Source organism: Enoplosus armatus, chromosome 11, assembly GCF_043641665.1.
Source record: "Enoplosus armatus isolate fEnoArm2 chromosome 11, fEnoArm2.hap1, whole genome shotgun sequence".
Lineage (NCBI taxonomy): Eukaryota > Metazoa > Chordata > Actinopteri > Centrarchiformes > Enoplosidae > Enoplosus > Enoplosus armatus.
In genome coordinates, this window is record NC_092190.1 from 12,575,472 (window position 1) to 12,600,334 (window position 24,863).

The window sequence follows — 24,863 nt, forward strand, 5'->3', positions numbered from 1 at the left end:
CAAAGCTAAACCTTACCTACCTCTTATTTTTTCATTAACTGGATTTTATTGCAGTCTCGTGTGTGCAAATAAAAATAAGATAAATACCTAAGGCTGGATTACCAACCTTCCCCAGGGCGCCAGAGACTCAGGAGCCCCAGAGGTAAGAGATTCATTGTGTTTCAGATGATGTTTGGTAGTTTGATTAATTGCTAATTTGCTTAGAAATATGCACCGCTAAAGCAGAATGTCAAATAAAATCATTGCCATAAAGTATAAGGCTGGCAATATTCTATATTTTTGTTAATGTCAACGATTCCCATTAAAAGACCAAAACTTGCGATGTGTTATGTATCTGTCAATACTGTCCAACTTCCCTACCCTGTCTCTAGCACTCAGCTCCAGGCCCATTTGTTACTACTAAAGGTGTCAATTTTTAAAGAATGCTAAATGATTCCTTAAAACTGCTGGGCACTGTAGTTTAGTTAGTAGTTATTGTTAGTTAGATAATGTCACTCAAACAGGAGTAAATAGTGTATTTGTTGGGGACTGTTTTCAGCCACAGCTTTTTAACTAAGTATGTGCTCATGAGCCTGTCTGTTTTATCCTTAGCTCCTCCACCCATTTTATCTGTAAATTATAATATCTCTATCAGCTGACTAACACTTTTTCCTGTCAACATTGTAGAGGAGCCAGACCAACAGGATCAATCAGTTTCCATGAAAATGAATAATGAAACATTTATTTAACATTTTATCGTCCTTCTTAATTGTATTCACACACTTTAAGTACATCCCTCAATAAACACAGAGTATGTGTAAACAAATAATTAGTTTTGTGAATGAACATGTTAAATAAAGTTTCTGTGAAATGACCTTCCATTGTCATCATCCGGGCCTCTACACACATCACACTGCGCATGCGCACTGTTCCACTGTGGTTCGACCTCTGCAGTCGGTAAGTGTGTAATGGCAGTTTGAATGAGAAGCCTGTCATCTAAATCCCTTTTCATCCTCTCTTAAAACTTCACGGTGCAGCGCACAAGTGAGGATGGCATGCAGAATGGCTGTGAATATACATATGAATGCCTTTATTTTCTCTGTGGAGCGTTTTTACAACCGTTTGACCTTACTTCTCTCCGGTCTTTCCTCCTCAGAGAGACCCGGGCTTCAACCAGATTTGACCGAACCGGTTAAACCAACCTAAAATAGAAAATGTACGCCTGTGCAAAGTTCGTCTCCACGCCGGCTCTGGTGAGTTTGTTTTCTTCGTTGTGTTTCCGTGCTGTGAATTTGAGTCATGCTTTCTTAATATCACCAGTAAATCCGATGGGCCTCTGGTTGAACTTGACTATAACGTTAGCTGACTGGCAAGGGTATCTGAAGTCTAGGCCAGCAGGTTAGCTAGCTAATGCTAAAGCACAGAATGACAGACAAACTGTTTATACGGTGGAAATGTATCTTTAATGTTCATGAATAACGTGCATGTAATGTATCTTCAACAAACTGCTACTGTGCCGTTTGCTTTAGCACGCAGCGGACATTTTCAATAACGACCGTTAGCTAAGGTCATTACAAGCCTCTGTTAGCCGCATTTATTGCAGAGTTCACCTTAAGACACATACACAAGGCTGTGCAATTGACACACAAATTACAACCATATCCATTTAACATTGTTTGCTCCCAAATAGATATAGCCTGGGTTGCTACTCATTCTCCAAGGTCATATTTCCGTCTATAGTAGCTCTTGCAGGCCAAACTACATCAGGACTATTTGTTAATACGCTTGCCATCAACAGTTATTGAAGGTTGCCAGCATCCCAGATTATCAAAAAACTTTAAACTAACCACTAGTGGCTTTGACAGAACGGACTGTACTTGCAGATTATTATAGGCCACAGGTCATCAAGTGTTTGCAATGCAGTGAATGACACTGTGATTGACAAAGTGACATTCAAGGTGCCTTCCACCTGCAGGCTGTGTTCATGTCTTTATTGAGCTTGTGTATTGTGTAACTAAATTTGTACTGTTTTTGTATCTGTGCTGTTGCTGCAGGTCCGTGCTGGTTCCCGGGCTCTTTACAGACCCCTCTCTGCCTCTGTGCTGTCCAGGCCTGAGATCAAAACAGAGGTAAGAAGAAATGCTTTCTACTGGTACTGCAACTATCATTCTACTGCCTAGTTACTTAGAACTAATTTGTTCTAGTCATTTACTCTATAACATGTCAGAAATGCCAAATGTTTCAAATTTATCAGGCCTCAAAACTCGGTACAAAAAAATCCCACCTCCACTTACTAGCCTTTCAGATTATTGAATTAGTTTTTCATTTGAAATGAAGAAAAGCATGAAATTCTTTTGCATTGTAAAGGTTAACATGGAAAATTATCTAGTTTGGTAAAATGATTAGAAATCATGAAAAATTGAATGTAGTCATTGTTGTTTAATCAGTTGTTCTTATCACAGATTATCACTATTTGTTTCAGCAATACTTGCCAGCTAACTACATTGTCATATCTCAGGCATTGGTTTTAAAGGTGAAGGTTTACAGTTTGTCTTTTCTTGCTCCAGAGCAGTGTTGCTGTGATGCCACAGAGCCCCCTCACCCAGGTCACACTGAGGGGCTTCCAGACCAGTGCTATCAGCAGGGACATTGACACCGCTGCCAAGTTTATTGGAGCTGGAGCTGCCACAGTCGGAGTAGCTGGATCCGGAGCTGGAATTGGGACAGTGTTTGGCAGTCTCATTATCGGCTATGCTAGGTTTGTTTTCACAGGCATACATCCTGAAAATATAGAAATGAACTTGGATTAGTAGTTTTCTGGTGCATGCTTTGTTCGATGCATTGACAGTTTGTTCTTGTGTACAGGAACCCATCTCTGAAGCAGCAGCTGTTCTCATATGCCATCCTGGGATTTGCCCTGTCCGAAGCCATGGGACTGTTCTGTTTGATGGTCGCTTTCCTTATCCTGTTTGCTATGTAAAACTCTGCTGTCATACAACACTTTCATTACAGATGTGACTACATATTTTATTGTGGCTACCAAAATTGTTCCGTGTTGGTGTCATGGAAATGTACATTTTCAAGTCTTTCAGACACTGTCGAAATACGAAAAACATGTATTGTACAAATGTAAGAAATTACGTGATTAAAGTACATGTATTTGACTATTTAACAATGGCAGTAACTTTAATGTCTGGACTATCATGCTAACACAACAGAAAGCAGTCGGTTTTCATGAATGTCATTTTTTTTGTGAAGCAGCTGCTTAGACTTAACCATGAAACAGCCTTGTGTTCTCAGAGCATCACATTCAAGCCTTTTGGGGTCCACCTTATTGAATTCTTAGTTAAGCTGCAGTTAAATGGTACTGTAATTAGACAGCAAGTGAATGCTTGCTTTTGTAAATGGCATTGAATAAATCTAGACGATTTAATTGAGCTATATAACGGGTTCTGACTTTTTTGAATGTCATGAATTAAAATCCCTGCAGAGTTATTTCAAAAACTGACCCAATTGTTGTCATCGTACCCTTCTGTCTGTAATGTAGGCTGCTTGGCTAGGACTGAATTTAGTTGAACCTGAAACCGTTAAGTCAGTTGATCTTAAAAATATCAATTTTAGTAATGGGTTATTGTTTAAGTCACTTGTCAAGCTAAAATGCCCAAACATTTGCTAGTTCCAGTTTCTCCAAAGTGAGGATGTGCAAATTATTTTTCTTTTTGTCAATTGTATAAATTGAATATCTGAAGTTGTTTGACCTGTTAGAGAAAATCAGTTGGAACATAGCTTTGGGAACTGGTGATGGGCATTTTATATATGAAATGATTTATCAGGAAGAATTTGACATTGTTCTGTTACAAATAAGGAAAATCAGTAGTTGCAGCCATAAATGTGCATATAAAAAGCAAAATTACACTGGTAAAAATCAGACAAAAGAAAGCTGTGTAGCTGACAGTTTAGGATGTCAGATGAAATTAGAAGCAAACATGTATGGGTGAATTTTTGATAGACCTGAATAGTCTCCAGAATATAAAAGATAAAACCCTCTGTCCATGATTGTGTAACTAATTGTTTTAAAATAGAATATATCAACAGACATGTAAGGCGCACTGAAACTGCAAACTGCAATATTATGCAACTTACTTAAGGGTGATATGGAAACTTGAAGCCTCCTGAACATATGGAAGGAGAATGGACTTTTCAGTGAAGTAGGAGGTACTGTGTTCAGCAATTAAACTTTCTAAACAAAAATATTTTTATATCCATAGATTCTGGATTTTTCAATGATGGAGAAGAATTCAACTTTTTTGAAACAAAAACTAGATCAGACACAAATTATTATTCAAAGCAGAATATTTGTATATGTCTTAAAACATGTCTGGAGGGGATCTTTAAATTAAGTTCATATATATGTGATCAAAAACTGCTTGATGAGGATCAAGCATCCTGGCTCTATCCGAGTGTGACGTTTACGGAAGAACTCAGGCTGCTCTCGCGATACTTTGGAACAGACGTGGGATTTTGGAAATCAAGGGTTGTGGCTGAGGGGTAAGTGACCACTTAAACTGATAGTGAATGGGTAAAAAGCGGTTGCAAAAGGCATTTTTTCTGGTATTGTGAGGGACTTAAGCTCCGGTACAATGAAACGGCCTCGAAATAAACGCTGACATCTCCTCCGTTTACAGTGATATTTAGCTCCAAATATGGCGACGGTTGTATGTTAACGCAGGGCTCAGGCTAGTCCATGGAAGCGACTGGAACAGATAATCGCCCTCTGTAATAACGTTATAGGTTTTGTGTAACGCCTTTTCATGATGAGCATGTGTATTTACAACACACTAAGCGGCAGAAGTGTCACCGGAGGGTAGCCCAGGATGTCCTCCCCAGCCGCGTATTCGGACCAAAATAAATGGACCGAGAACGTACCGTCTTTTATGATGACACCGAGGTGTAAACAACCAAAGCAACCGCCCATCATCGATATGCTTTGTCCAAATTTCTAACTGTCCTTTCTTAGGACTTTCACCTTCTCAGTACCACTCCAGCCGCCCGTTAGTCACACATTATCCGATATCTTCTCTGTACATTTGCTGAAATTAATGTTTATTGTACATCTTGAAGGACCCATAGTCTCATTTACAATCAGTTAACCCTTGTTACACATTTATTAACGGTCTGATATTTAACTGCTTGTGCGTTTTCCTCTTTTATTTCAGGGTAACATAACAGGAATCCCTTACTATGAGTGATGATAAACCTTTCCAATGTACTGCTCCTGGTTGTGGACAGGTAAGTCATCTCTGTTGTCACATATGACAATTTGTGCCACTATTTCTAATGACCCTGAATATTGACAGGCCCATGGCCTGTTTCCTCAGGCCCCTGTGCCCATCAAGTTCCCATCAAGTGCAGTGTATATTGCACACTATAGATGGCAGCTTCATTATATTTTATACAGAGACTCAGAAACCTGACCCAAAGTGTTGTATGAAAGTGCACCATGTGAGCACAAAATTAACTAAAATAATAAAGGTGTTTGAGCTAAATGCCACTGTCTTGATTGTCACTGCTCCAGTGATATGATACCTGGAGCACACATTTATATTTCAAGCCTTTTATAAGGTTCAGCAACTAATTTTAAATGTCTGTTAAGATAGCAATGACAGTAGAGATGTTTAAATTGGCCACAGACGGAAGACGTGATCGAAATGTTCGTTGCATCTTATTAAAAGCTTAAAGTATAAACCGGTGCTGCAGATCATATCTCTATCCTATCCTATCTCATTTTTTTTTTGTCGTATGTAGAGATTTACAAATGAGGATCACTTGGCTGTCCACAAACACAAACATGAGATGACCCTGAAGTTTGGCCCGGCAAGGAATGACAGTGTCATCATTGCTGGTAAATGACCTTGAAGTTGTGATATATTGATGTAAAATGATACTTTACATTACAGTCTTTGTACTGAAGCTTTTCCTCTGCTGCAGACCAAACCCCTACACCTACCCGCTTTTTGAAGAACTGCGAGGAGGTCGGACTCTTCAATGAACTTGCAAGTCCGTTCGACCATGACTTCAAAAAAGCAGCTGAAGATGACATTAAAAAGGTTGTTGTTGTCGTCAAACTCAGCAGATCATCTAACCGATGTGTATTCCATAGTTAGCATTTCTGTCTCTGATCTGTTTTATTGAGGTGATGTATTGTTATTTTTCTGCAGTTACCATTGGATTTGTCGCCTCTTGCGACGCCTATCATACGCAACAAAGTTGAGGAACCCACAGCTATGGAGGCACATCGAGATAGCCCTCTGCCTCACCCCGAATCTACTACGAATGACGACAAGGTAAAGCCTTTGAAAAAAAAGAGTTTGCAAGGCTGTCATGAAGAGTGAATGAAAGGTGTTCTCCTGCTTCTGTGGTTGGCAATTTACTCTGAATTTCCTATTCCACTGGTATGAATGTTAATTTAATAAGTGATCAAATTATTTGCTTGTTTCAATTTGACTTTGTCTCAATTTTCAATGATAATACTTGTGTCTCATTCTGTGAAAAAAATACTAATAGTACTGCACAAAATTATAATCTAAAGAAATTCAGGGGAGATATGAGATGACTTAAAGTAATAGGGTTTTTTTTCATTTGTTTAGCTCTTTTATTTCTAATATTGAGACGAATATGGTGAACTGTGGCCATCATTTTATCTTTAGAAGTCATTTACTTAAGAATCTTGTGTTCATTAAACACTTCCTGCAGCTAAGGTCTTGTATGATGTTTTCAGGACTTATCTTTGCAGCCAGCCTCACTGCCAACATCCACTATAGTCCATCCTGCATCCCTCCAAGTTCCCAATGTACTTCTAGCAACCTCAGAGGCTAATGTTGTAATACAGCAAGCTCTCCCATCACCAACATCTAGCTCTGTTATTACCCAAGTCCCATCCACTAATAGGCCTATAGTGTAAGTAACTCAAAACGTCAATTTTTAAAAATCATAGTTTTATTAAGTCATCTTTTTATTTATTTATTTATATTTGTGCAGTTTTGTTTTGATGAGCTCATATTTCATGAAGCATGTGCTTGTTTTGTTTTTGATTAATTTGCACTCTGCTGCAGTTTTTAATTTTATCTGTGGACCTCATAAGTCCCATCTTTAAGAATGACATCAGCTTTGCTCAAATATGGACTTATAGCTCCAGTTCAATTTCTGAGTATAATGAAAGGGGTGATAATCCCATGTGTTTTACCAAACCAGAAGTCCAGATCTGGGCAAGACTGTTGTCACTTATGGGGTCTAATGTAGATAATGTTGCTTGAACCTGTTACGCAACAGGTGTATTTTGAGTTATGATTTTGTTTTGGTTCCACTATATTTCCATAAGTTGTTGCCTGATTATGACATAATGTTGGTATATTAGTAGCCATCCTTGTCTTGTATTTGTGACAGATTTTGTGTGTTAATCAACAAGTTCTTTGTTATTTTCCTCATTGGTATTTCTCTTTTCTCCCCCTTCAGCCCGGTGTCTGGCACCTTCCCTGTGCTCTTACAGCTGCCTAACGGCCAGACCATGCCAGTTGCTATACCTGCGTCTATTACAAGCTCAAGTGTACATATTCCAACTACAATCCCTGTGAGTGTTTTTGCTGGTTGTATTATGTTAATGTTGTGTTTCAGTGTGTTAAAGTTAGAGCAGGACTTTGAAATGAGACTTTTTCTTGACATTTATGATAATTTGGTGACTATTTGATTAAATCGATCAGAGAATTAAGAATTAAAAATAGGTTGCTAACAAGAAGATTATTAAGAAAATGTTCAAAACAATCTCGCCTAGAGTTAACCCAGTTCTCATGGAACTATAGCTGTTTAAATTTCAATTTTTTTCTGAGCACTTTAAGGACTTCTCATTTCATTCTTGACCTTGAAAGCAACAGTTGACCAAACAATCTCCCCTCAAGGTCCATTTAGTAGCTGTTCTGGAACTTTCAATCGTATCACAAAGCTGCAGAACAACTACTAAATGAACGCTGAGGTGAGATTGCTTTGTCGACTACTGTTTTCAAGGACAAGAATGAACTAAACTAATGAACCAAAGCATTTTAGATTACTATTTTAGTCCACGGTGTAGAATAGCAAAATCACTGGACTGTGTCGAATTAATTTATGCTTTGTTAGACACAAGTTTACTCACACTTTAAATTTGAAACGTACGGACAATTGTTCACAACAGTAAAATTGAAGTCCTCCTAAAGTGACATTCAGACTATACATTAATACCACATATTTTCTTTGCTCTACTTGGACAGAGGGACTATTTACAACTTTGGCACCTCAGATTTGGCAGTCAGTTCAGAGCCATAGAGGTTGCGTGAAATAATGGACTTCAGAGTACAACTGTGTGTCACTGTGGCAAAGACGCAGGATTTGGCTGAGACACAGCAGGCTTCAGTCCAGGATACTTCACTGCTATTTGTCCTTGTACAATTACGAGTCAACGCTCCTGATTTCTGGCACAGCAGATAGACGACACTACCAGTGTGTTTTGCAAAACCAATTATAACCGCAACCCATGACAATGTCTCATATAGGAAATATGTTGTAAATGAAGGTCTTGTTGGTATCTTTTTTTTTTTTTTTAACTCTCCCATGTGGAAGCTTGTCTTGTTGTTCACTGTAGTCCTGATTGTCTGTGTGGAACACTGAGCAGCAGATGATTATCTCCTGATAGCAGCACAGCAGGGAAAAACCTCTTATTTTCCCAGTCTGTGGGGATTGGGAAAGCCGTTGACAAGTAAAGGAGGGCAAAAGTAAATGGAGAACATGAGGCACCAGTGAGCCTCCCTTTCACTTGATCACCCCCTCCCCCCCTTTCTTCCTCTCCCTCTCCAGCTCTCCCCACCTCCCTCTGTCTCATTGTCAGCGGCTGCGAGAGGAGGCCTGGCTCTGGCCTTCCGACTCGTGTCTCTCCGTCCTCTCATCAGCTTCCCTGTCCATATGCTCTCACGCAGGCAGGCAGAGGTTCATTAGCGTGCACTCTGCATCTCCATGTGGCGCTGCCTCCACAAAATAACAGGCCATCCAACCTAATGAGGCTGAGATATGAGGAAACTCTGAGAGCCAGCCGTGGCTGTGTGTTTGTGTTGTGGGGGAGCGCCGCCTGCCTTTTTACTGCCGAAGACTAATTTTCTCTGTGGTGATCTGTCTCGTGTGTCTCTGCCTTCAGCTTGTCAGACCTGTCACCGTAGTGCCTAATGTCCCCGGGATCCCAGGACCTCCCTCGCCACAGCCACAGCCCGCCCAATCAGAAGCAAAGCTGGTATTAATTGTCTCTTCTTTTACATCAAATGTTATTTCCATGTTGAATCTGTTATTTCCCATCTGAGAGAGATAATGACAACTGAAATAATGAGTGAGCTTGACTATCAGCGAGCAGTTGCTTTCTTAGACCAGATGAGGGCGCTAGTTTAAGGCTGGTCATGAAGTACTCCAAAAACTGTTGTTGTGTTGTTAGATTTTTAATTACTATCCCCCTTTCATCAATAGGCGTTCCATCTGGATATTACTTTTTACTGATTCATAGAGCTGCAGCAATCAGCTGATTAATCGATTAGTCGATTAACAGAAAATTTACCGAATAAATGTTTTGCAGAACATTTACTTGTTCTAGCATCTCTAATAATAATAATAATAATAATAATAATAATAACTGTATTTGTAGGGCGCTTTTTATGCAAAGATGCAGTCAATCATTAGTTGCGACCCTAGTCAGAATTCAGAATAATCCCAGACATATTCCAAATATCTGTGGGAAGAAGACGGTGATAGCAGTCTTGTAACCGAGTCCTCCTGTAGAAGAGGAGATAGTTGAAGGGCAGGGATATGAAGTGTTGTGAGGGAGATCAGTGGCAATGTGATGAAGCACGGATCACAGAACGTGTAAGTGTTCGCAGCATGCTCCGCCTGTGGAAATTAACAGATAAACTGCGGAGAGGAGGTGTGTGTGTGTGTGTGTGTGTGTGTGTGTGTGTGTTGGGAGGGAAGGATTGATCCTGACTGGCGAGGAGGAGGGAAGGGAGGGGGTGGGGAGGGGATCATGGGGTACGGAGAGATGACAAACGCGGAGACAGCGTTGTGCTCAGCACGCCGTCACCGGGGCCAACCGAAGGGGGGCTACCAGCGAAAGCCAGCTGGGGGCATCCTGGCACACGCTCAGCGAGGCACATTAAGTCGGCCTCACCCTGCATGGAACCTTTTGTTCAGCAGAATCCTGCCTGACCTGCATCCCCCCTCTTACTCCCAGTGCCTCCCACCACACTCAGCTCATCAGCAAACACCTAATGAGCCCGCGTCAAGAAAACAGACCCCCGCTCAACCTGCCTGCACCCCGCCCCCACCTGGCTCTCAGGGGGCGCAGAGACGGCACTTTACAAGGACTGATGATGCTGCAAAGACCACAATAATGATAATTAACTTGCTGAATTTAGAAGATTATGCTGTTAATTAGTTGCAAAATAAAGATAAGTAATATAGTAGCAGATGGTTGAATAACACCCATGAGATGGAGGGTTATTACACTGATGAGGTTTCCATGGCAGAGATGAAATATGAATCTGACTGGCTTTTCCCTCTTTCTATGGGCCATTCCAAGAGAATAATATCTTGTTTCTGCCAGAAGAGCTTCTGGAAGGGTATTGCACGATAAACTAATTTGGTAGATAGATTGGTCTGGCAAAGGTAGTTGTTAGAATAATGTGGTCCTCTATTTTCTCATGTAAATGTATTCCCTCTCACTTTGTTATTGCTTCGAAAGGCTCATTCACTTTCACCTTGTTTGCTCAGTGTTTGATACTAGAGGAATTGGCCTGTGAATCATGGACACCAATCTGTAGAGAAATAGTTTCTGTGAATGGGCTGTGTTCGTGTGTATCATATGCAGTTGTAATCAATGTTTAAAAAAGTAGGTCTTTTTAATAGTTTGGGTCACATTATGTTCTGTGGATGTCCATCACCTTTGGTATCCAGAGAAGATTACAAACTAAACAAATGCAAAATAAATGTGAAGAATGTGTTCCATGTTTGCACCAGACAGTTTAGTTTTTGCCTCGTGTCTTTGCAAAGTTATTTTAATTTTCCTTTTTAAGATTAGTTTAACTTTTTTCTCAATTACAGGATTTCTTCTTAGTTTCAGTTTTTCTCGACTTACTTTATTAAATATTTTATTTGCGAATCCTATTTTATGACCTTTTTGGGGAAAATGAAAGTCATTGTAGAAGAAGGATATTTCCCATAATCTAGTAACCATCCTTGATAATAATGTCAGCAGCGATACCTCTCTCCTCTTGTACTCTGCTGACTGCTCTAAACTCAGTAGCTTCATTGAAGCAATATGTTACAGTCTGTTCTCTAAGTACTGAAGACTCTGAACACAATGCTAGGTCTGGTGGTGTTGGTCATATTTAGGCACCACTTTCAACTTCTTTATAATTAATAAGTAATTTTTTCATTTCATTTCAAGTTCTCAAACATAGCTATCAAAAGACTCATTTATAACTTCTAATTCAGTGGCTCGGGTCACACAATCTCAGATGTGTTAATTATAATAACCTTGTTTGTCTGTCACAACTAGGTTAATTACTATGGTAACAACCAGTGAAAATAAACTTTGATACTTAATATAGTCTTACGTTTTTAAATGTATTGAATGATAAAGGATCGCATAGCAAAAATGTCTTCTGTCAGCATGAGCACCTTTTTACTGTGTTTACATAATTGAATATCGTTCTTTTTACCAACATTTCATAACTGTTGTCCTTTTGCCAAATCCTCTTACCAGAAACTGAAAGCCACGTTAAGCCAGCAGCTTCCTCAGGTAACCAACGGAGATGGTGGTGAAGTCCAGAGCAGCGCTGTAACCCACACTGCTGCTCCCACTTCTCCTGCTCCGACCCCGACCCCAACTCCAGCCCCGGCCGCGGTCCTGACTCCTGCTCCGGCTCCTCACCTGCCCACGACTGAGGAACCTTCTCCCCATTCCCTTCAGCAGCCAGCCACTTCCACCACAGAGACACCTGTAAGTATTCATGACTACAGTGTAGAGACAAACAATCTGTGGGTATGCACACATTGATCCTCATCACACCATGTTATCAAGGTCAAAGCACCATGTTTACTGGCTCGTCATTCGGTTGAAATGTATCTGAGTGCAACATGCAATGTCAACCTGCATGTTGACTCTCTTTACTGGCACCGACCAAAGTAGTAATCTTATCTATGCATTTTTTGATCAGATCGTTCCTGATTTAAATCTAAATGATGCCAGTTTTTGCCTATTTATTTAGGCAAAGTTCTTGTACGGCAGCTTGTGTTTAGACATTAAATGTTCTTCTTTTGTTAAATGAAAAAGGTGTTCAGGAGAAAAATGTTTATATTTGTCAAAGTAAGGTATCAGAAATGTTTTTGCAGTTGGTACCAACAGTAGTGTCAAATGTTTCAAACAATACCCAGCTCAAATGTGTGGTACATACATCAGTGTGCTAGTTGGTTTCCTCACTGTTAGCTTTTAGCTAACTCTGAGAATGATTCCTGCCTACCGGTAAAGCTGTTTGTAAGCACAACAGCACAACATGGCAGTTGTTTAAACATGATGTTAACATGACCTGAAGCTGGATTTGATTGTGTGACATCTTTCTGTGTGTAAACTCACATGTCAAATGGGTTTCAAGGTGAAATTACTTTCCTGATCATCATGTAAAGGCAACTAAACTGTGTATATAATATTCAGTGATGTCAGCAGCACGTTCCAGATGTGATGGTTGCTTTGTTCCGCTAGTTATTGTTTTGTATCGTTATTATTATTGTTCAGGCTTCCCCGGCACCCCCTCCGCAAAACCCTCCAAGCACAGGGGGTCGGCGGCGCAGAACCACGAGTGAAGACCCCGACGAGAAGCGGCGCAAGTTCCTAGAGCGTAACAGGGCTGCAGCCTCTCGCTGTAGGCAGAAGAGGAAAGTGTGGGTTCAGTCTCTGGAGAAGAAGGCAGACGACCTCAACTCCATGAACGGACAACTACAGGTGCTTTTTTCCTCTTCCCCTCAGTTACTGCATGTAAAAACAGCTATTTCGTCTGTCTTTGTTTTTGTGCGTCAGTGTGTCAGTTTGTGTATGTATGTATGCATGCCTGTGTCTGTTTATCATCGTGTGTTGTTGGTGCAAACGTGTGCACGCAGACTTTTCCCTTCTGTGGTGATGAAGTCATTAAAGCCGATTAAGAAGAGCTGCCGTGTGACAGCAGCGGTGTATGAGTCCTTTACATCGATATGTCCCTGTCAATAAAGATGTATCCTCCAGATGTCAGCCGCGCACAAGCGTGTCTTCGCTTCTGTCTCAGCAGTTTACTGAATGGCCTCAAAAATCTCTTAGGGAAAGGTGTCTTTTTGAACCTTCATTTTGCTGGAAGCAATTAGGATCTGATGCTGACAAGTTCGAAACAGTTCATGTATCTGCTGTCTCTGTTGATAAGTGTGAGCCGGGGGTGCGGCACATCGGTGTTCCAGACAATTAAATGAGATGTGGTGTTTATTTGCTCACGATGTTATTTTTCTATGGAAGCAGAGTAAGATGTGGATGGGGGAGGAGGGGATTGACAGCAGTGGAAAAGAAATGGGTTCATGTCGTTAATATTGGGTTCAAAAACAAGTTATCACCACTTGTCACGGGCGCGCTTGGTGGGATTTTATTTAAATATAGGTGGATGAAAGGGGAAGGATAGGTGTGTGAATGGGGTTATAAACAGATCACATCGCTGTTAACTACAAGGAAGGGAACAACATGTGGCAGAGAATAAAAGGGCGCTTTTTATGAAGGCATTAATCAGCAGTGCAGTTTTTGTTAAAACCCCCATGCTGACATGGCCCAGCTGATCAGTGAAACTGCCTCTAATGATGCACAATTATTTTAACATCATCCTTAACTGGCTTTTTAATGAGGTGTCAGGCCAGGCAGCTCACAGGGCTTCCAGCATCACCCAAGGCCCATTTGCTTCAATTTCGATTAATTCACAAAGTTAGAAACAAGTTTAACTCTCAAAAGTCCAGTTTAGTCCTGTTTGAAATTCCAGGTGTGATGCACTTTGACGTTTCTCGTGTGCTTCCCTTTAGCGGAGTGCAGGGACAGTTTTTTTTAAAGGAACGCTGGTGTTTTATTTTGGCTGCCAGCAGTCATGGTGGAAGCACAGTGAATATGGCATTTGCTACATGTGATACATAAGCTCCTTCCAGCTGTGTTTAAATCTGTCTTACAATAGCTCAGGCCTGCCAGCGCCAGCAAGACTAAACAGATGGAATCAAATAAATTGGCTGCTTTTAGACTAATAGATTAAGCCGCCCATAGTCCTTTAAAGGAGAAGAGAAGGAGCTTAAATCTGCCACTGGGTGTTCTGCGGGCCCCTGGCCGCTCTAAATCCAGTTAAAGTCACCTTCAGCGTAATGTGGCTCCCTTTTACGACATGCAGAAATCCTCGGCTCCCATGGGAGCTGTAACGACACGCAAGTGTAAATCTCAGCAGCATCTACAAAGTTGCACTGACAATCTGAACAGCTCACCTCTGACAAATGTGCTGGTCGGTAGCCAGTGAAGGCCCATAATTATTGTGCAGGAAAAACATAAATGAAGAAGTGCATCATACTTTATTCTGAATTCATTCATTATGCTGTTACCTTTCCTTGTGTTTGGTGTTTCTCATGGGGGGAAACATGAGCTTATCTACAGTAATGTAGTGGTCATTTCTGCTCACTGTACAAAGGAGGTCTTGAGAATTTAACCCTGTGACCCATTAAGAACTGGCATTAAAATCTCATGGTGGATAAAAGGTACCGCTAGTCATGTAGAGAGGGCACAAAGCCACATTCAAGCTGCTGTTTGGTGTGTATACCATATTGAGCATTTGCTTTATATATGCAGCTTTGGGGTGTATTTTTACTTGTGTTAATATGGTAATATGGTTTGGGATCCTGTTCGGACTTAAGTCTTAATCTGCCTTGTTTGGGTTCAGGCTAGAGCTAGACTGATAGGTCAGGTGGGTCGACATTTTCTTTTGGCAGATATATCGGTATTGCCCAAAAAGTTTCAAGAACAGTACTGAAATGCTAAAGATGTGTTTGAGATAAGGTCGAAACAGTGTCATCATTACATAGTCTCTCCACCAGAGAGCACTAACATGTTTAAAAAAAATGCCCGCTCCATACATTTCTTGGTCACAATTCTTTAAATAAATAAATCTAAGTGATCCCAAACAAAAAATGTTTGTCTTCCATATGTTATGTGTCTATGTAAAAAAAATAAATACTAATGGCTGACATGCTGTATGCGTGAGAGTGACAGTGTTGTTGTTGTTGTGTGTCTCCTCTCTCCCAAAGAGTGAAGTCACCCTGCTGAGAAACGAAGTGGCTCAGCTGAAGCAGCTTCTTCTGGCTCATAAAGATTGCCCTGTAACCGCCATGCAGAAGAAATCTGGCTATCACAGTGAGTAATGCTCCATTATTCTCAGCCCGAGGCTTCCAGTGAAACACGTGTAAAATGAGCTAGAAGGACATGTCTTACTTAAGGCCAAACAGAAAGAGCTATTGACTTATAAGATCCCTTTTTTTTTTTCTTTTTTGAAAAACTTTGCAAAAGTTTAGATATTTATGGGCACTGTTGTTTCAGACAAATTCTCACTGGTGACATTGTCCAAGTCCCATAAGAGGCCACAGGTGGTATCCACAAGAATGAAATAGTTTTCTCCTCATTTGACAGCTAAACAAACATTTGTCAGATGAAGTTAAATGTCTGCAGAAACCAAATGCCAGATGGATAAGAAAGCATGATCTCTCTTCTTGTACATGTGGTACTTAAAATGTAACGTCTTCAGTTTACATAAAATTCTGAACATTTGAATACACGAGAAGATTCGGCCGTTTGCAGCCTCTTCATTTAAAGGTCCCCTTTTGTCAGCCCGTACAGTGTCGCCTTCATGCCAGTTCCTGTTCATCACATGGTCTCATTTAGAATTATATCACCAATATTTCTTCGTTTCCCGAGACTGGGTCTCTGTCATTCTGATTTTCTGGTCGTAACTCACCTTCCCTCACAGATGAGCCGGTATGCAAGGAGAACAAGTGTGCTCCAGGACACTTCTCCACTGTGCTCTAAACGCCTCCGCTGACTTGTATTGACAATGATTGCCTCTGAAATGAGTCCATTAAAGCAGCAAGCTTGACAAGACTGCAGAGCATTCTCGTTGTGGGGTGTCCACCAAGCTCGGCTGTTCATTATGCATCCCTTATTGCTAACCATCCCACTGACACACGTCATGTGTATTATGGGACTGATGGTTTCCAGGCTAGAGTGGGCTGTCAGAGCCAAGTCTCATTTTGTGTCGTCTGGATTGTTTTTAAGCAAGATCCGCAGATGAATTGGGTCATCTTTCTCATGTGTTTGCCGAGGATGTCTGTCCTGTGTTTCTAGACCTTTAGTGAAGGATGACATTTGGAGCACTTTTTACCCAGTTTGGGAAAATATAACCTCATCCAAATACCCCAGTTCATCAGTTTGCCTCATGATGACAGGTGGGGTAGGTTTTTAGACGAGCCGAGGAGGAAAGTCAACTAATGTGAGAGTGAAAATAAATGTCTGGTAGAATGAAATAATCCAGTGGTTCCCAACCGTCTTTGTCTGATGTACCCCCAAAGTCCAATCAGATGAGCTCGAGTACCTCTTCATCAACACCAGCCGTCACAATCCAAATGTGTTCATTTGAGTTGATTTTAAACTGGATGTTATTTAACACTGTTGATTATATAAAATTGGATATTGTTACAATATTTATTTCATACAATTGAACTGTCAATGTTTAGGTCAGTTTGGTCGAGTTTGCATTTTTCACTTAGAGTGATAGAAACTAGATATTTCAACCACTCATCCATTACTTTTAGCAATATAGTTTTATCCACTACTTTGAGCTTTGTCACTATTTGAAGTAGTGAAATAGTTAGCTAAAATTTTCCAAAATTTTGAAGCCTTTTATCTTACAAATAGCAAAGTAATGATAGTTCAAATAGTTTTTATATTCCCGTTAAGACATCTCTGCTTTCTTGCTAACTAGTTTTCACGCTCCTTCAATGTAATTTGCAGGAGTTAACGGCTGACTCAATATTTTTAAATGAAATCATAATTTCACTTTTTTCAAATTTGTTGAGCTACGCCACAATTTTTCCACATCCCCTCTGGCAACTGCATAAGTACACCCTGGGGTGCAAGTACCCCTGGTTGGGATTCATTGAAATAATCTATCTTGCTAATTAGTAAAGCACATTATTTAATTCAGACTGATTCGTGGCCCTCTCTCATGTAAAGGCTTCGTCAAGCCCCCTCCTCTCTCAGCGTTACATATCCGTAAGGCTGCGCTGCCCTGCAGACCTGGTGATACCCTTCATCGTCCTGCCCAGGCGTAGCCGTGGCAGGTGGGAGGAAATTACCCAGACTGCCCCACAAACAAGCCAGGACACACTTTCACTTGGCACAACAAACTGTCCATCTGCTTACAGCGAAACGCCCCCTTCAGAAACCAAGAGAGCAGAAAGAAGCTCCGGCTGCTCAGGGAACCAGAATTTCTGAGTGTTATGATGCATCAGCCAGCCGCCCCTTAATGTCGTTAGGAGTAATAATGCTCACTTGAACATGGAACAAAACCACCAAGCTGATTTATTCTGAGGTTGACCTTCTGCATAGTAAAACAGCACGGCAGTTTATAGCGCTTTGACATTCACTTGCACTAAATCATGCGGTCAAAGTCCAGTCAAGAAGGCGGATGGAGCCTCTAATGTGAAGACATTTGTTTTGCACTTTAATTGCTCCTTCTTGCTATGGAATCTGTATCTTACATTCTCAAATACGAAACCCTGTCATTAATTACAAAGTGCCATAACAAGTGACTTCATATCATTAACAATATTAATTATCGCTGTGCTCCTTATTCCTTTACGAAACAGAGCATGAGAGTAGAGTCTTTTTTTTTTCCATCAGGATCCAATTAATTCAATGCAACTGCCTAACAGCTGGTGGCATTTCGACTCCAAGTCTTCCCTACTCTCCAGTGTGAGCATCATTAAAATCAGGTGCTGTAATCATCTGTCGCTGCAGTAGTTGGCAAGGTAACAAAAAACAAATGAGAATACAGTTAGGGCCGGGAAACACTGCCACATGCCCCAGAATGTAATGTACCCTTATGATGTGGGTTTAAATTGACATCGGAGCTTTAATTAAAGGAAGGGGTGCAGAAGTAGCATTATGGGGATTAATGAAACAGTTTGCATACACCACATGCAAATAGCTGTTCTACATCTGATTAGGCCTACGTGACAAAGCTTTCCCGAGCCTTCCTGGATCATATCAGGTAAAAGCTGTTAATTAAAACGGCAGGAAACAACACTGTAAGAAAATCCAGCTTCTTAATTTTCTCATCTTTTCCAACACAGTCTCTGACAAAGACGAGAGCTGTGAGGAGATGTCCGTCCCCAGCAGCCCCCAGAACGAGGCCATCCAGCACAGCTCCATCAGCACCTCCAACGGGGTCAGCTCCTCCTCCACGACCCTGGCCGTCTCCGCCCCATCCAGCACCGCCGCCGCCGCCACATCAAACCAGAGCACAGAGGAAAGCCAGCCACGGAGGGGCGCCACACAGCCGTCGGGGAGTTGATCGTCCCAAACTGTGTCCCCGAGCGTCAACACTGGAGTGCTGTTGCCTCTTCAATCTCTCTGACGAACAGAGGAAAGGGATTCTCTCTCAGCTTCAGTTTGGATCGCACTGTTTTTAATTTATTCCTGATTGGTTTACATTTTGGTCCATTTTGTCCTTTGTTGGCAATGCTTTTAAAAATGCAACTGTTTTCTGTGGAATTGATGAAGACAAAAAAACAGGCACTTTAGGTGTAAGATGTAAAACGCTAGATTCTAAAAATGTTTTTGTATTTGTGTGACTTATTTATTATTCTTTATATATTTTTTAAATTGAAAGCGATCGGCCAGAGAGTTGATCCGTGAATTGTTAGAAACTTTACCAAAGTGTATTGTGGCTCATTTATATTTAAGTTTGCTTGTTTGTTTTCATGACTTTTATAAGCACTATCTTTATGATGAAGTTACATAAAGAACAGTCACTTTTTTGTTCTTTTTCTGTTGCTTTTTCCCATTTTGCACATTTTGAGAGATGACGGGTTTACCTTTTTAGAGTTTGACAGTCCACATGTTAAGTACTGGCAGCTTTTTAGAAGTAGAGATGAATACTGTCACTATTACACAAATGTAAATGGCTGAATCAGATTTTAAATTTGACAACTTTTCTGTGAGTGAGATCAGCTGTAGTCGCATCGTGCCGTTTGAATGTTTGAGCTCACCTCTGCTTGTAAAAATAGTCTTAAGGAGGTGCGCTGGTTAGAAATGTGTGTTATCTCATTGACATTCCATCTGTAGTCTGATTGTTCCTGAAGCAGTGATTGTAGGATTGCAGTATCTTTTCCACTACTCAATCATGGTGACGTTGACTTCATTCAGTGCCATTAATGTTTTTGTATAAATCACTTCCGTACATTTTTAATGCAGATTAGCTTGAGTTGATCGCTGTCCTCTCAGATTAAGGGTCTCATGAACATAGTTCCTCAGTAAGGAAATATCTCGCTTTCTATACCGTCTTTGCTTTACAAGTGTTTATGGCTTTAGTGTCTAATGCAGAACACTTAAGGACATTATGCTATTTTCATGATTGCAATTCTAGATGACGTTTTTAAGAAAACATTGTAAAAAACAAACAAACATCATTGTATGTGATCTTTCTAGATGTTATGTACTTTGTTTTTTTTATAGAATTGTCTGGATTCAGTAGCGCAGCCATGTTGATCACATTAACTCTGTTAGCAGTTAAAAACTGATCGCAACAATCTTCCAGTCATTAGGATAGGCCTCTCGCTGACTCCACACATCGTCATGTAAAATTAAAGCATTCAGATGTGAACTGGAATCACATCATGTATATTAGAATAACACTGCAACTACTTGTAAGAATTGTGAGCATTTCATCATTGAAATAATAGTAGGAAGCAAATCACACCATGAACTCAATTTGCCTTTTCTCTTAGTCTGTACTGGCTTACTACTGTGTAGTTTTACGAGAAGCTCCAACACATTGTTTTCTTTTTTTTTTTTTTTAAATGTTACTGTTATGTGCTATCTGCATGAGATAATAATTCTCTGCGAGAATTTAACTGTTTATTCGATGATGTCTCAGTCAGATAAATATCTTTAAACAAGTTGTTTCAACTTTGTGTTGATGGCTCAAAGTTTATGAAAGCTTCGGTTATTTGTTTTACCTTGGCTTAACTGCTAAAAAAAAGGGGTGTGATACTGTTTTGAAAGTGTACTTGTGACTTCTGTATAAAATTTTAATTGATAAGTTGTTGTAATAAACCTTTTAATATCTCTTTAAAATCCAGCTTTTGCTTCCATTTAATTCTCCAGTCTGATTAATTATAACTGTGAGTCGTCTATAAAATAAATAGCTGTAATTTATGTTTCTAACAATAAGATGATAATTATTACACAAAATAATAATGATAATTACAATAGTGGACGAGCCCAGCCCTCACCACATGCTTTACCAGCTGTCACAACTGGACAGTTCACATAAAACATTTCACCCAAAACTCTGAAGATTGGTGTGAACTGGGGCGCTGAAGACCTGCCGAAGCTGTTGCTGGTGCACAAAAACATTCTTGTGGTATATACTGCCACCTTGTGGAAGATCTAGAGGTGACCATGTTTTGGATGAAACATCAGTCAAGTGGAGGTACTGACTACTGTTTTTGTATTTCGTAATAATTCTCCAACAACAGTACTTCATTAAATCTTTTACCACAACCACGGTGAACATCATGGGGTTTGCATTGGGAAGTCCTCAGAGGCGGATTTAGTGATTTGGGTTATTGGCAGTGGTAGAAGAAGTACCTTTATTACAATTATTTGGACCTGCCAATGAAACGTAACTAAGTACATTTACTCAAGTACAATTGTGAGGTACTTCTACTTCACTTGAACGTTTTAATTTGCTAGTATTCCAAATTTCTTCTCCACTACATTTGCAGATTAGGATTCAAAATATGTGATCATCTGATAAATTATGATAGTTTGCCACTGCCATCACTAATTTAAGTTTAGGATTATCTATATTATCATATCTTGTACTGTTCTATAATGGAAATGTGATTTCTTATTCTTTGCTTTCTCCTGTTTTATCCAAAGTTAGTGTATTTGTATCTTCTACTTTATTTTATTATTTTTCAATCACATACATGTGTGTCTTTTTATGCTGCCTTGTGTATCTTTTATATCTTGTCTTCAGGCCTTCTTATGCCTTATATAAAGCCCTTTGAAATGCCTCGCTGTTGAAAGGCGCTATGCCAATACATTTACCTTTCCTTTTGGAGCCAACACTGAGCCCCATTTGCATTTCAAAACACAGCTGAAGTGGAGAAGCCCGGGTGACGCTGACGTAGCCGAGATATGAACACATTCCTCGTAACTGCAGCAGTAAACAGTTGAACAGGTAGGCAACACACATATTGCTACTACTGTCACCAATAGTTACCTGTTATAATGTTCTTGCATTGACTTGTTGACTTCACTTGTACATGTAACCTGCAGCCATTGCTAGTTTTTGCAAATCAAAAAAAATGTGGCTCTGCTGATCATGTCATACAAGTATGCTTGGATGGATAAGATAAGTTGTTTTTCTAAGACAAATACATGCATCTCAAACATGATTTGGATTTGAACAGATGTTTGCACCCACAGCAGTAATACGATATGAATACTGTATGATATGAGAGTTGATTGTGAAAAGTCTGGCTTCATATTTGCTCAAACATTATGTGAACAAATATTAAACCTGAGCGAAGGGTGATCCTCATAACTCACGACTGAACGTTTCTCTGATGAATCCACCAGCACCAGCTCTGAGTGCCCAGCAGGTGGCGTCACAGCCAAACCAATGCCGCAAATAGAAGCGACAGACTTAATGCATGTATTTTCAAGAGAACTCACCAAGACGAAGCACTTCTTTGTTGATTGAGGAAAACAAACAAGCCTCTCAAATTGATGATTTATTCAACAATCAAAAAACACAAAGTGGATTCAGTTTTTTACTAATTCAACTTGTATAATTTCAATTTCAGACTCTATGCTTTCTATAAAATATCATTGTCACGTGGAGTCCATAATAATTATAAAATAATCTCTTTTCTGTCATTCAGTTGTGTGTGTTTTATGTTTTACTGAGGCAGAATTTTACCCTCCAACACACTGACGCTCCCTAACAGTGCTTAAGTAGGGCAGCCTTGATTAGCTGCTGATCACAGAGGGGAGAATTGTAAATGTTACTATGTAGGTCACAGCATTCACGAGTAACAACACTTTTGGCTTGATGCTGCGTATTTACAAAGCTGGAACTGAATGATGCTACAGTACGTCTGCATCTTTGAAGTTAAATCAAACGGGGGAAAGAAAGCGGAGCATGATATTTTTCTATTCTTTTTTCACCTCCACATACAGACTATTAATTTTGATTGTTTGATTAATTAAATTCCCCTCGGCAAACAGCTCTGCCTTATTCATTATTCATTCCATGATGATTTCAATGTTAATTTGATGAGGTTTTCTTTAATGAATGCGTGGCGTTTAGAGGTAAAACCGTTTTCTGGCTACTGCAGCAGGAAGAGGAGCTTTCAGACAGACGGCAGTGTCCTGTGTGATCCACACATTGTTTGTGAGGTAAAAAGCATTATAAATTAACTTGCTTTTCCCACTTCCAACACGCAGCAACAGTCTCCACATTTCACCAACTGATGAACCACACGTGGATGTGAAGCCATCACATACGGCAGAGCCTAATTGGGAAAGAAAGGCAACAGAAATAAAGATGGCCAACACACTAGCTGGGAGTCTCTCTGTTTTACTCTCTCGATAAATGAGCAGGATAATAATGTGGAGCTGATCTGCTGACAGGCAGGCTGCTCCAGCTGTTCCCATAATTCGACAGGTATTACGCTTTGGCCCTTAGCAGCCTGCCTCAGCAGACTGGCACTTAATTAGGCAAGGATTAAGGCCAAACAGCCTCATTTACGTGAATTGTATCATAAATACAAACTGGCTACCCTTTTTCCTTCTGGGGGCATCAGGGGCAAATTTAAAAAACGCAGAGGTTTGCTGAAAAGAGGATGCTCCGGGCCTTAAATTCCAGATTTCTCAACAATGAGGGCTCTTTCCCCCTGCTGAGGGGTGCTGTTTTTTTGAGCACACGCTTTAACCCCTCGAATCCAGGGAGACAGAGATGAAACAGCCTGATTTACATTTAATTCAGATTATGTAAATATACTGGTTGTGGCCCAAATCAAACATGGGGCACAATGCAAGCTGCCTGCAGCACCCAGCAAAGATGGCCTCTATTGTTATTCAAATGTAGGGGATAAAATATTTCTTTCATACATGGTCCGAGCTTTTAATTGAACTCTTGATGAGATATAATATGTTCTCTCTACAAATACTGATAAGCGTTCATTATTTTCACTTGGCAACCTCCACATACTATCATACTGAGTCTGTTTGCTTTAGCTCTTGATTGGAGGGCGACTGGGCATGGCATCTGGCTCTGCCACCAGGGATGTGCATATATTTGATAGTATTATAGGGGTGTATCAGCTCAGCTATCACACTGCACGTGTGGAGGCAAATCCCCAGTGGGCATGTGCACGTGCATCCAGTGAGCTTGACTCTGCCAATCCCTCCCCTGGGCACTTGCACTCCCTGGTGCGTCTGGAGGCACCAGGACGTCTCCTCCATTAGTCTCTGCTGACATTAGCATGCATGAAGGTCTATTCATGGCAGTAGGCCTGTTACTGTATGTGCAGGTCGTCCTCTATTACTCGGCTCTGTTTCCCGTGTGAGTTTACTTATTTTGTTATCAATGTTTTATGGTGGTCCACTCCACTCTCTATGCTGACATGGACGGATTATGAAACAATGGGCCGCTGGACACAGACATGTAAAAAGCCCCCAAGAAGGAAGACACCCGGACTGAAATAGACAATTGCTCACATTGTTTTGCATGTCTTTGTGGTCTGTCTGTGTCTCTATGTGGTCATTTAGCTTGTTTTTGTGTCTCTTTCAGTTACCTTTTGCAGGTCCCCTAGGCCTGTGCCTATAGTTCTGATCAATAATCCATCCATGTATGCTGATGATACAAGGCTGCATCTTTTGGTAAAACCAGGAACAAGTCTTGTATAGCCTGCATTTACTGTTTGCTGTGGTGGTCAAAGAAGTATTCAGATCCTTTATAGAAGTAAAATACCTGAATACTTATATAAAAGTTGCAATACAACAGTATGGACATACTCCTTTGAGTATAGACATACAACAGAAATATCAGAAAAATGTGCAAAAACTAAAGTAAAACATTCATTTCTCAAACAGAACGGCCTCTTTCAGAGTCTGTTAAGTTGCATTACATGTAAACTACATCTCATCTACAGCAACAGATCATTCAACAAGCAAAGTATTTGCAAAGTAACAGTTGTTTGATAAATGTAGTGGAGTAAAAAGTTTAATATTTCCCTCTGAAATATCATGGAGTAGAAGTATTAAGTAACATAAAATGAAAACAAAGTATAGTACATGAGTACATGTACCTGGACACTTTCCACCACTGATTGTTAGACGTCTCAATAAAGGTCTGCAACATATCCTGTAATTCAAAATGATGCTGGAATAATGAGATTCATTCTCCAATCTCATTGTTTTTGCCTCAGCCACC

The 24,863-nt window shown here is 40.3% G+C and overlaps 2 protein-coding genes across 3 annotated transcripts; both read left to right on the forward strand.

Annotated features, from left to right (window-relative positions):
• The first annotated feature begins 886 nt into the window (after window positions 1-886).
• Window positions 887-3,416, forward strand: atp5mc3a (ATP synthase membrane subunit c locus 3a). Its single transcript, XM_070914103.1, has 5 exons — window positions 887-936; window positions 1,136-1,232; window positions 2,034-2,108; window positions 2,547-2,737; window positions 2,845-3,416. Exons 2-5 carry the CDS (start codon window positions 1,194-1,196, stop codon window positions 2,957-2,959), a joined length of 420 nt encoding a protein of 139 aa, XP_070770204.1. The 5' UTR covers window positions 887-936; window positions 1,136-1,193; the 3' UTR covers window positions 2,960-3,416.
• A 1,778-nt stretch (window positions 3,417-5,194) lies between these two features.
• Window positions 5,195-15,498, forward strand: atf2 (activating transcription factor 2). 2 transcript variants are annotated; one of them, XM_070914623.1, is made up of 10 exons: window positions 5,244-5,268; window positions 5,968-6,086; window positions 6,198-6,323; window positions 6,758-6,936; window positions 7,492-7,606; window positions 9,197-9,289; window positions 11,807-11,891; window positions 11,979-12,043; window positions 12,836-13,042; window positions 15,385-15,498. In XM_070914623.1, the coding sequence occupies exons 1-10, from the start codon at window positions 5,244-5,246 to the stop codon at window positions 15,496-15,498; spliced, it is 1,128 nt and encodes a 375-aa protein (XP_070770724.1). The 2 variants fall into 2 exon arrangements, with proteins under 2 accessions (XP_070770725.1, XP_070770724.1); XM_070914624.1 differs by lacking the exons at window positions 7,492-7,606; window positions 9,197-9,289; window positions 11,807-11,891; ... (1 more) ...; window positions 12,836-13,042; window positions 15,385-15,498 and adding an exon at window positions 5,785-5,881 and having other exon boundaries at window positions 5,195-5,268; window positions 6,758-6,940.
• The last annotated feature ends 9,365 nt before the right edge of the window (window positions 15,499-24,863 follow it).

Excerpts from the sequence above, each read along its gene's own strand:
- atp5mc3a (XM_070914103.1), top strand. The coding sequence starts at position 1,194 with ATGTACGCCTGTGCAAAGTTCGTCTCCACGCCGGCTCTG. Across the intron at positions 2,109-2,546 it reads GGCCTGAGATCAAAACAGAG|AGCAGTGTTGCTGTGATGCC; the intron begins GTAAGAAGAAAT and ends TTCTTGCTCCAG. Across the intron at positions 2,738-2,844 it reads CTCATTATCGGCTATGCTAG|GAACCCATCTCTGAAGCAGC; the intron begins GTTTGTTTTCAC and ends TCTTGTGTACAG.
- atf2 (XM_070914623.1), top strand. The coding sequence starts at position 5,244 with ATGTACTGCTCCTGGTTGTGGACAG. Across the intron at positions 12,044-12,835 it reads CTTCCACCACAGAGACACCT|GCTTCCCCGGCACCCCCTCC; the intron begins GTAAGTATTCAT and ends ATTATTGTTCAG. Across the intron at positions 13,043-15,384 it reads CCATGAACGGACAACTACAG|AGTGAAGTCACCCTGCTGAG; the intron begins GTGCTTTTTTCC and ends TCTCTCCCAAAG.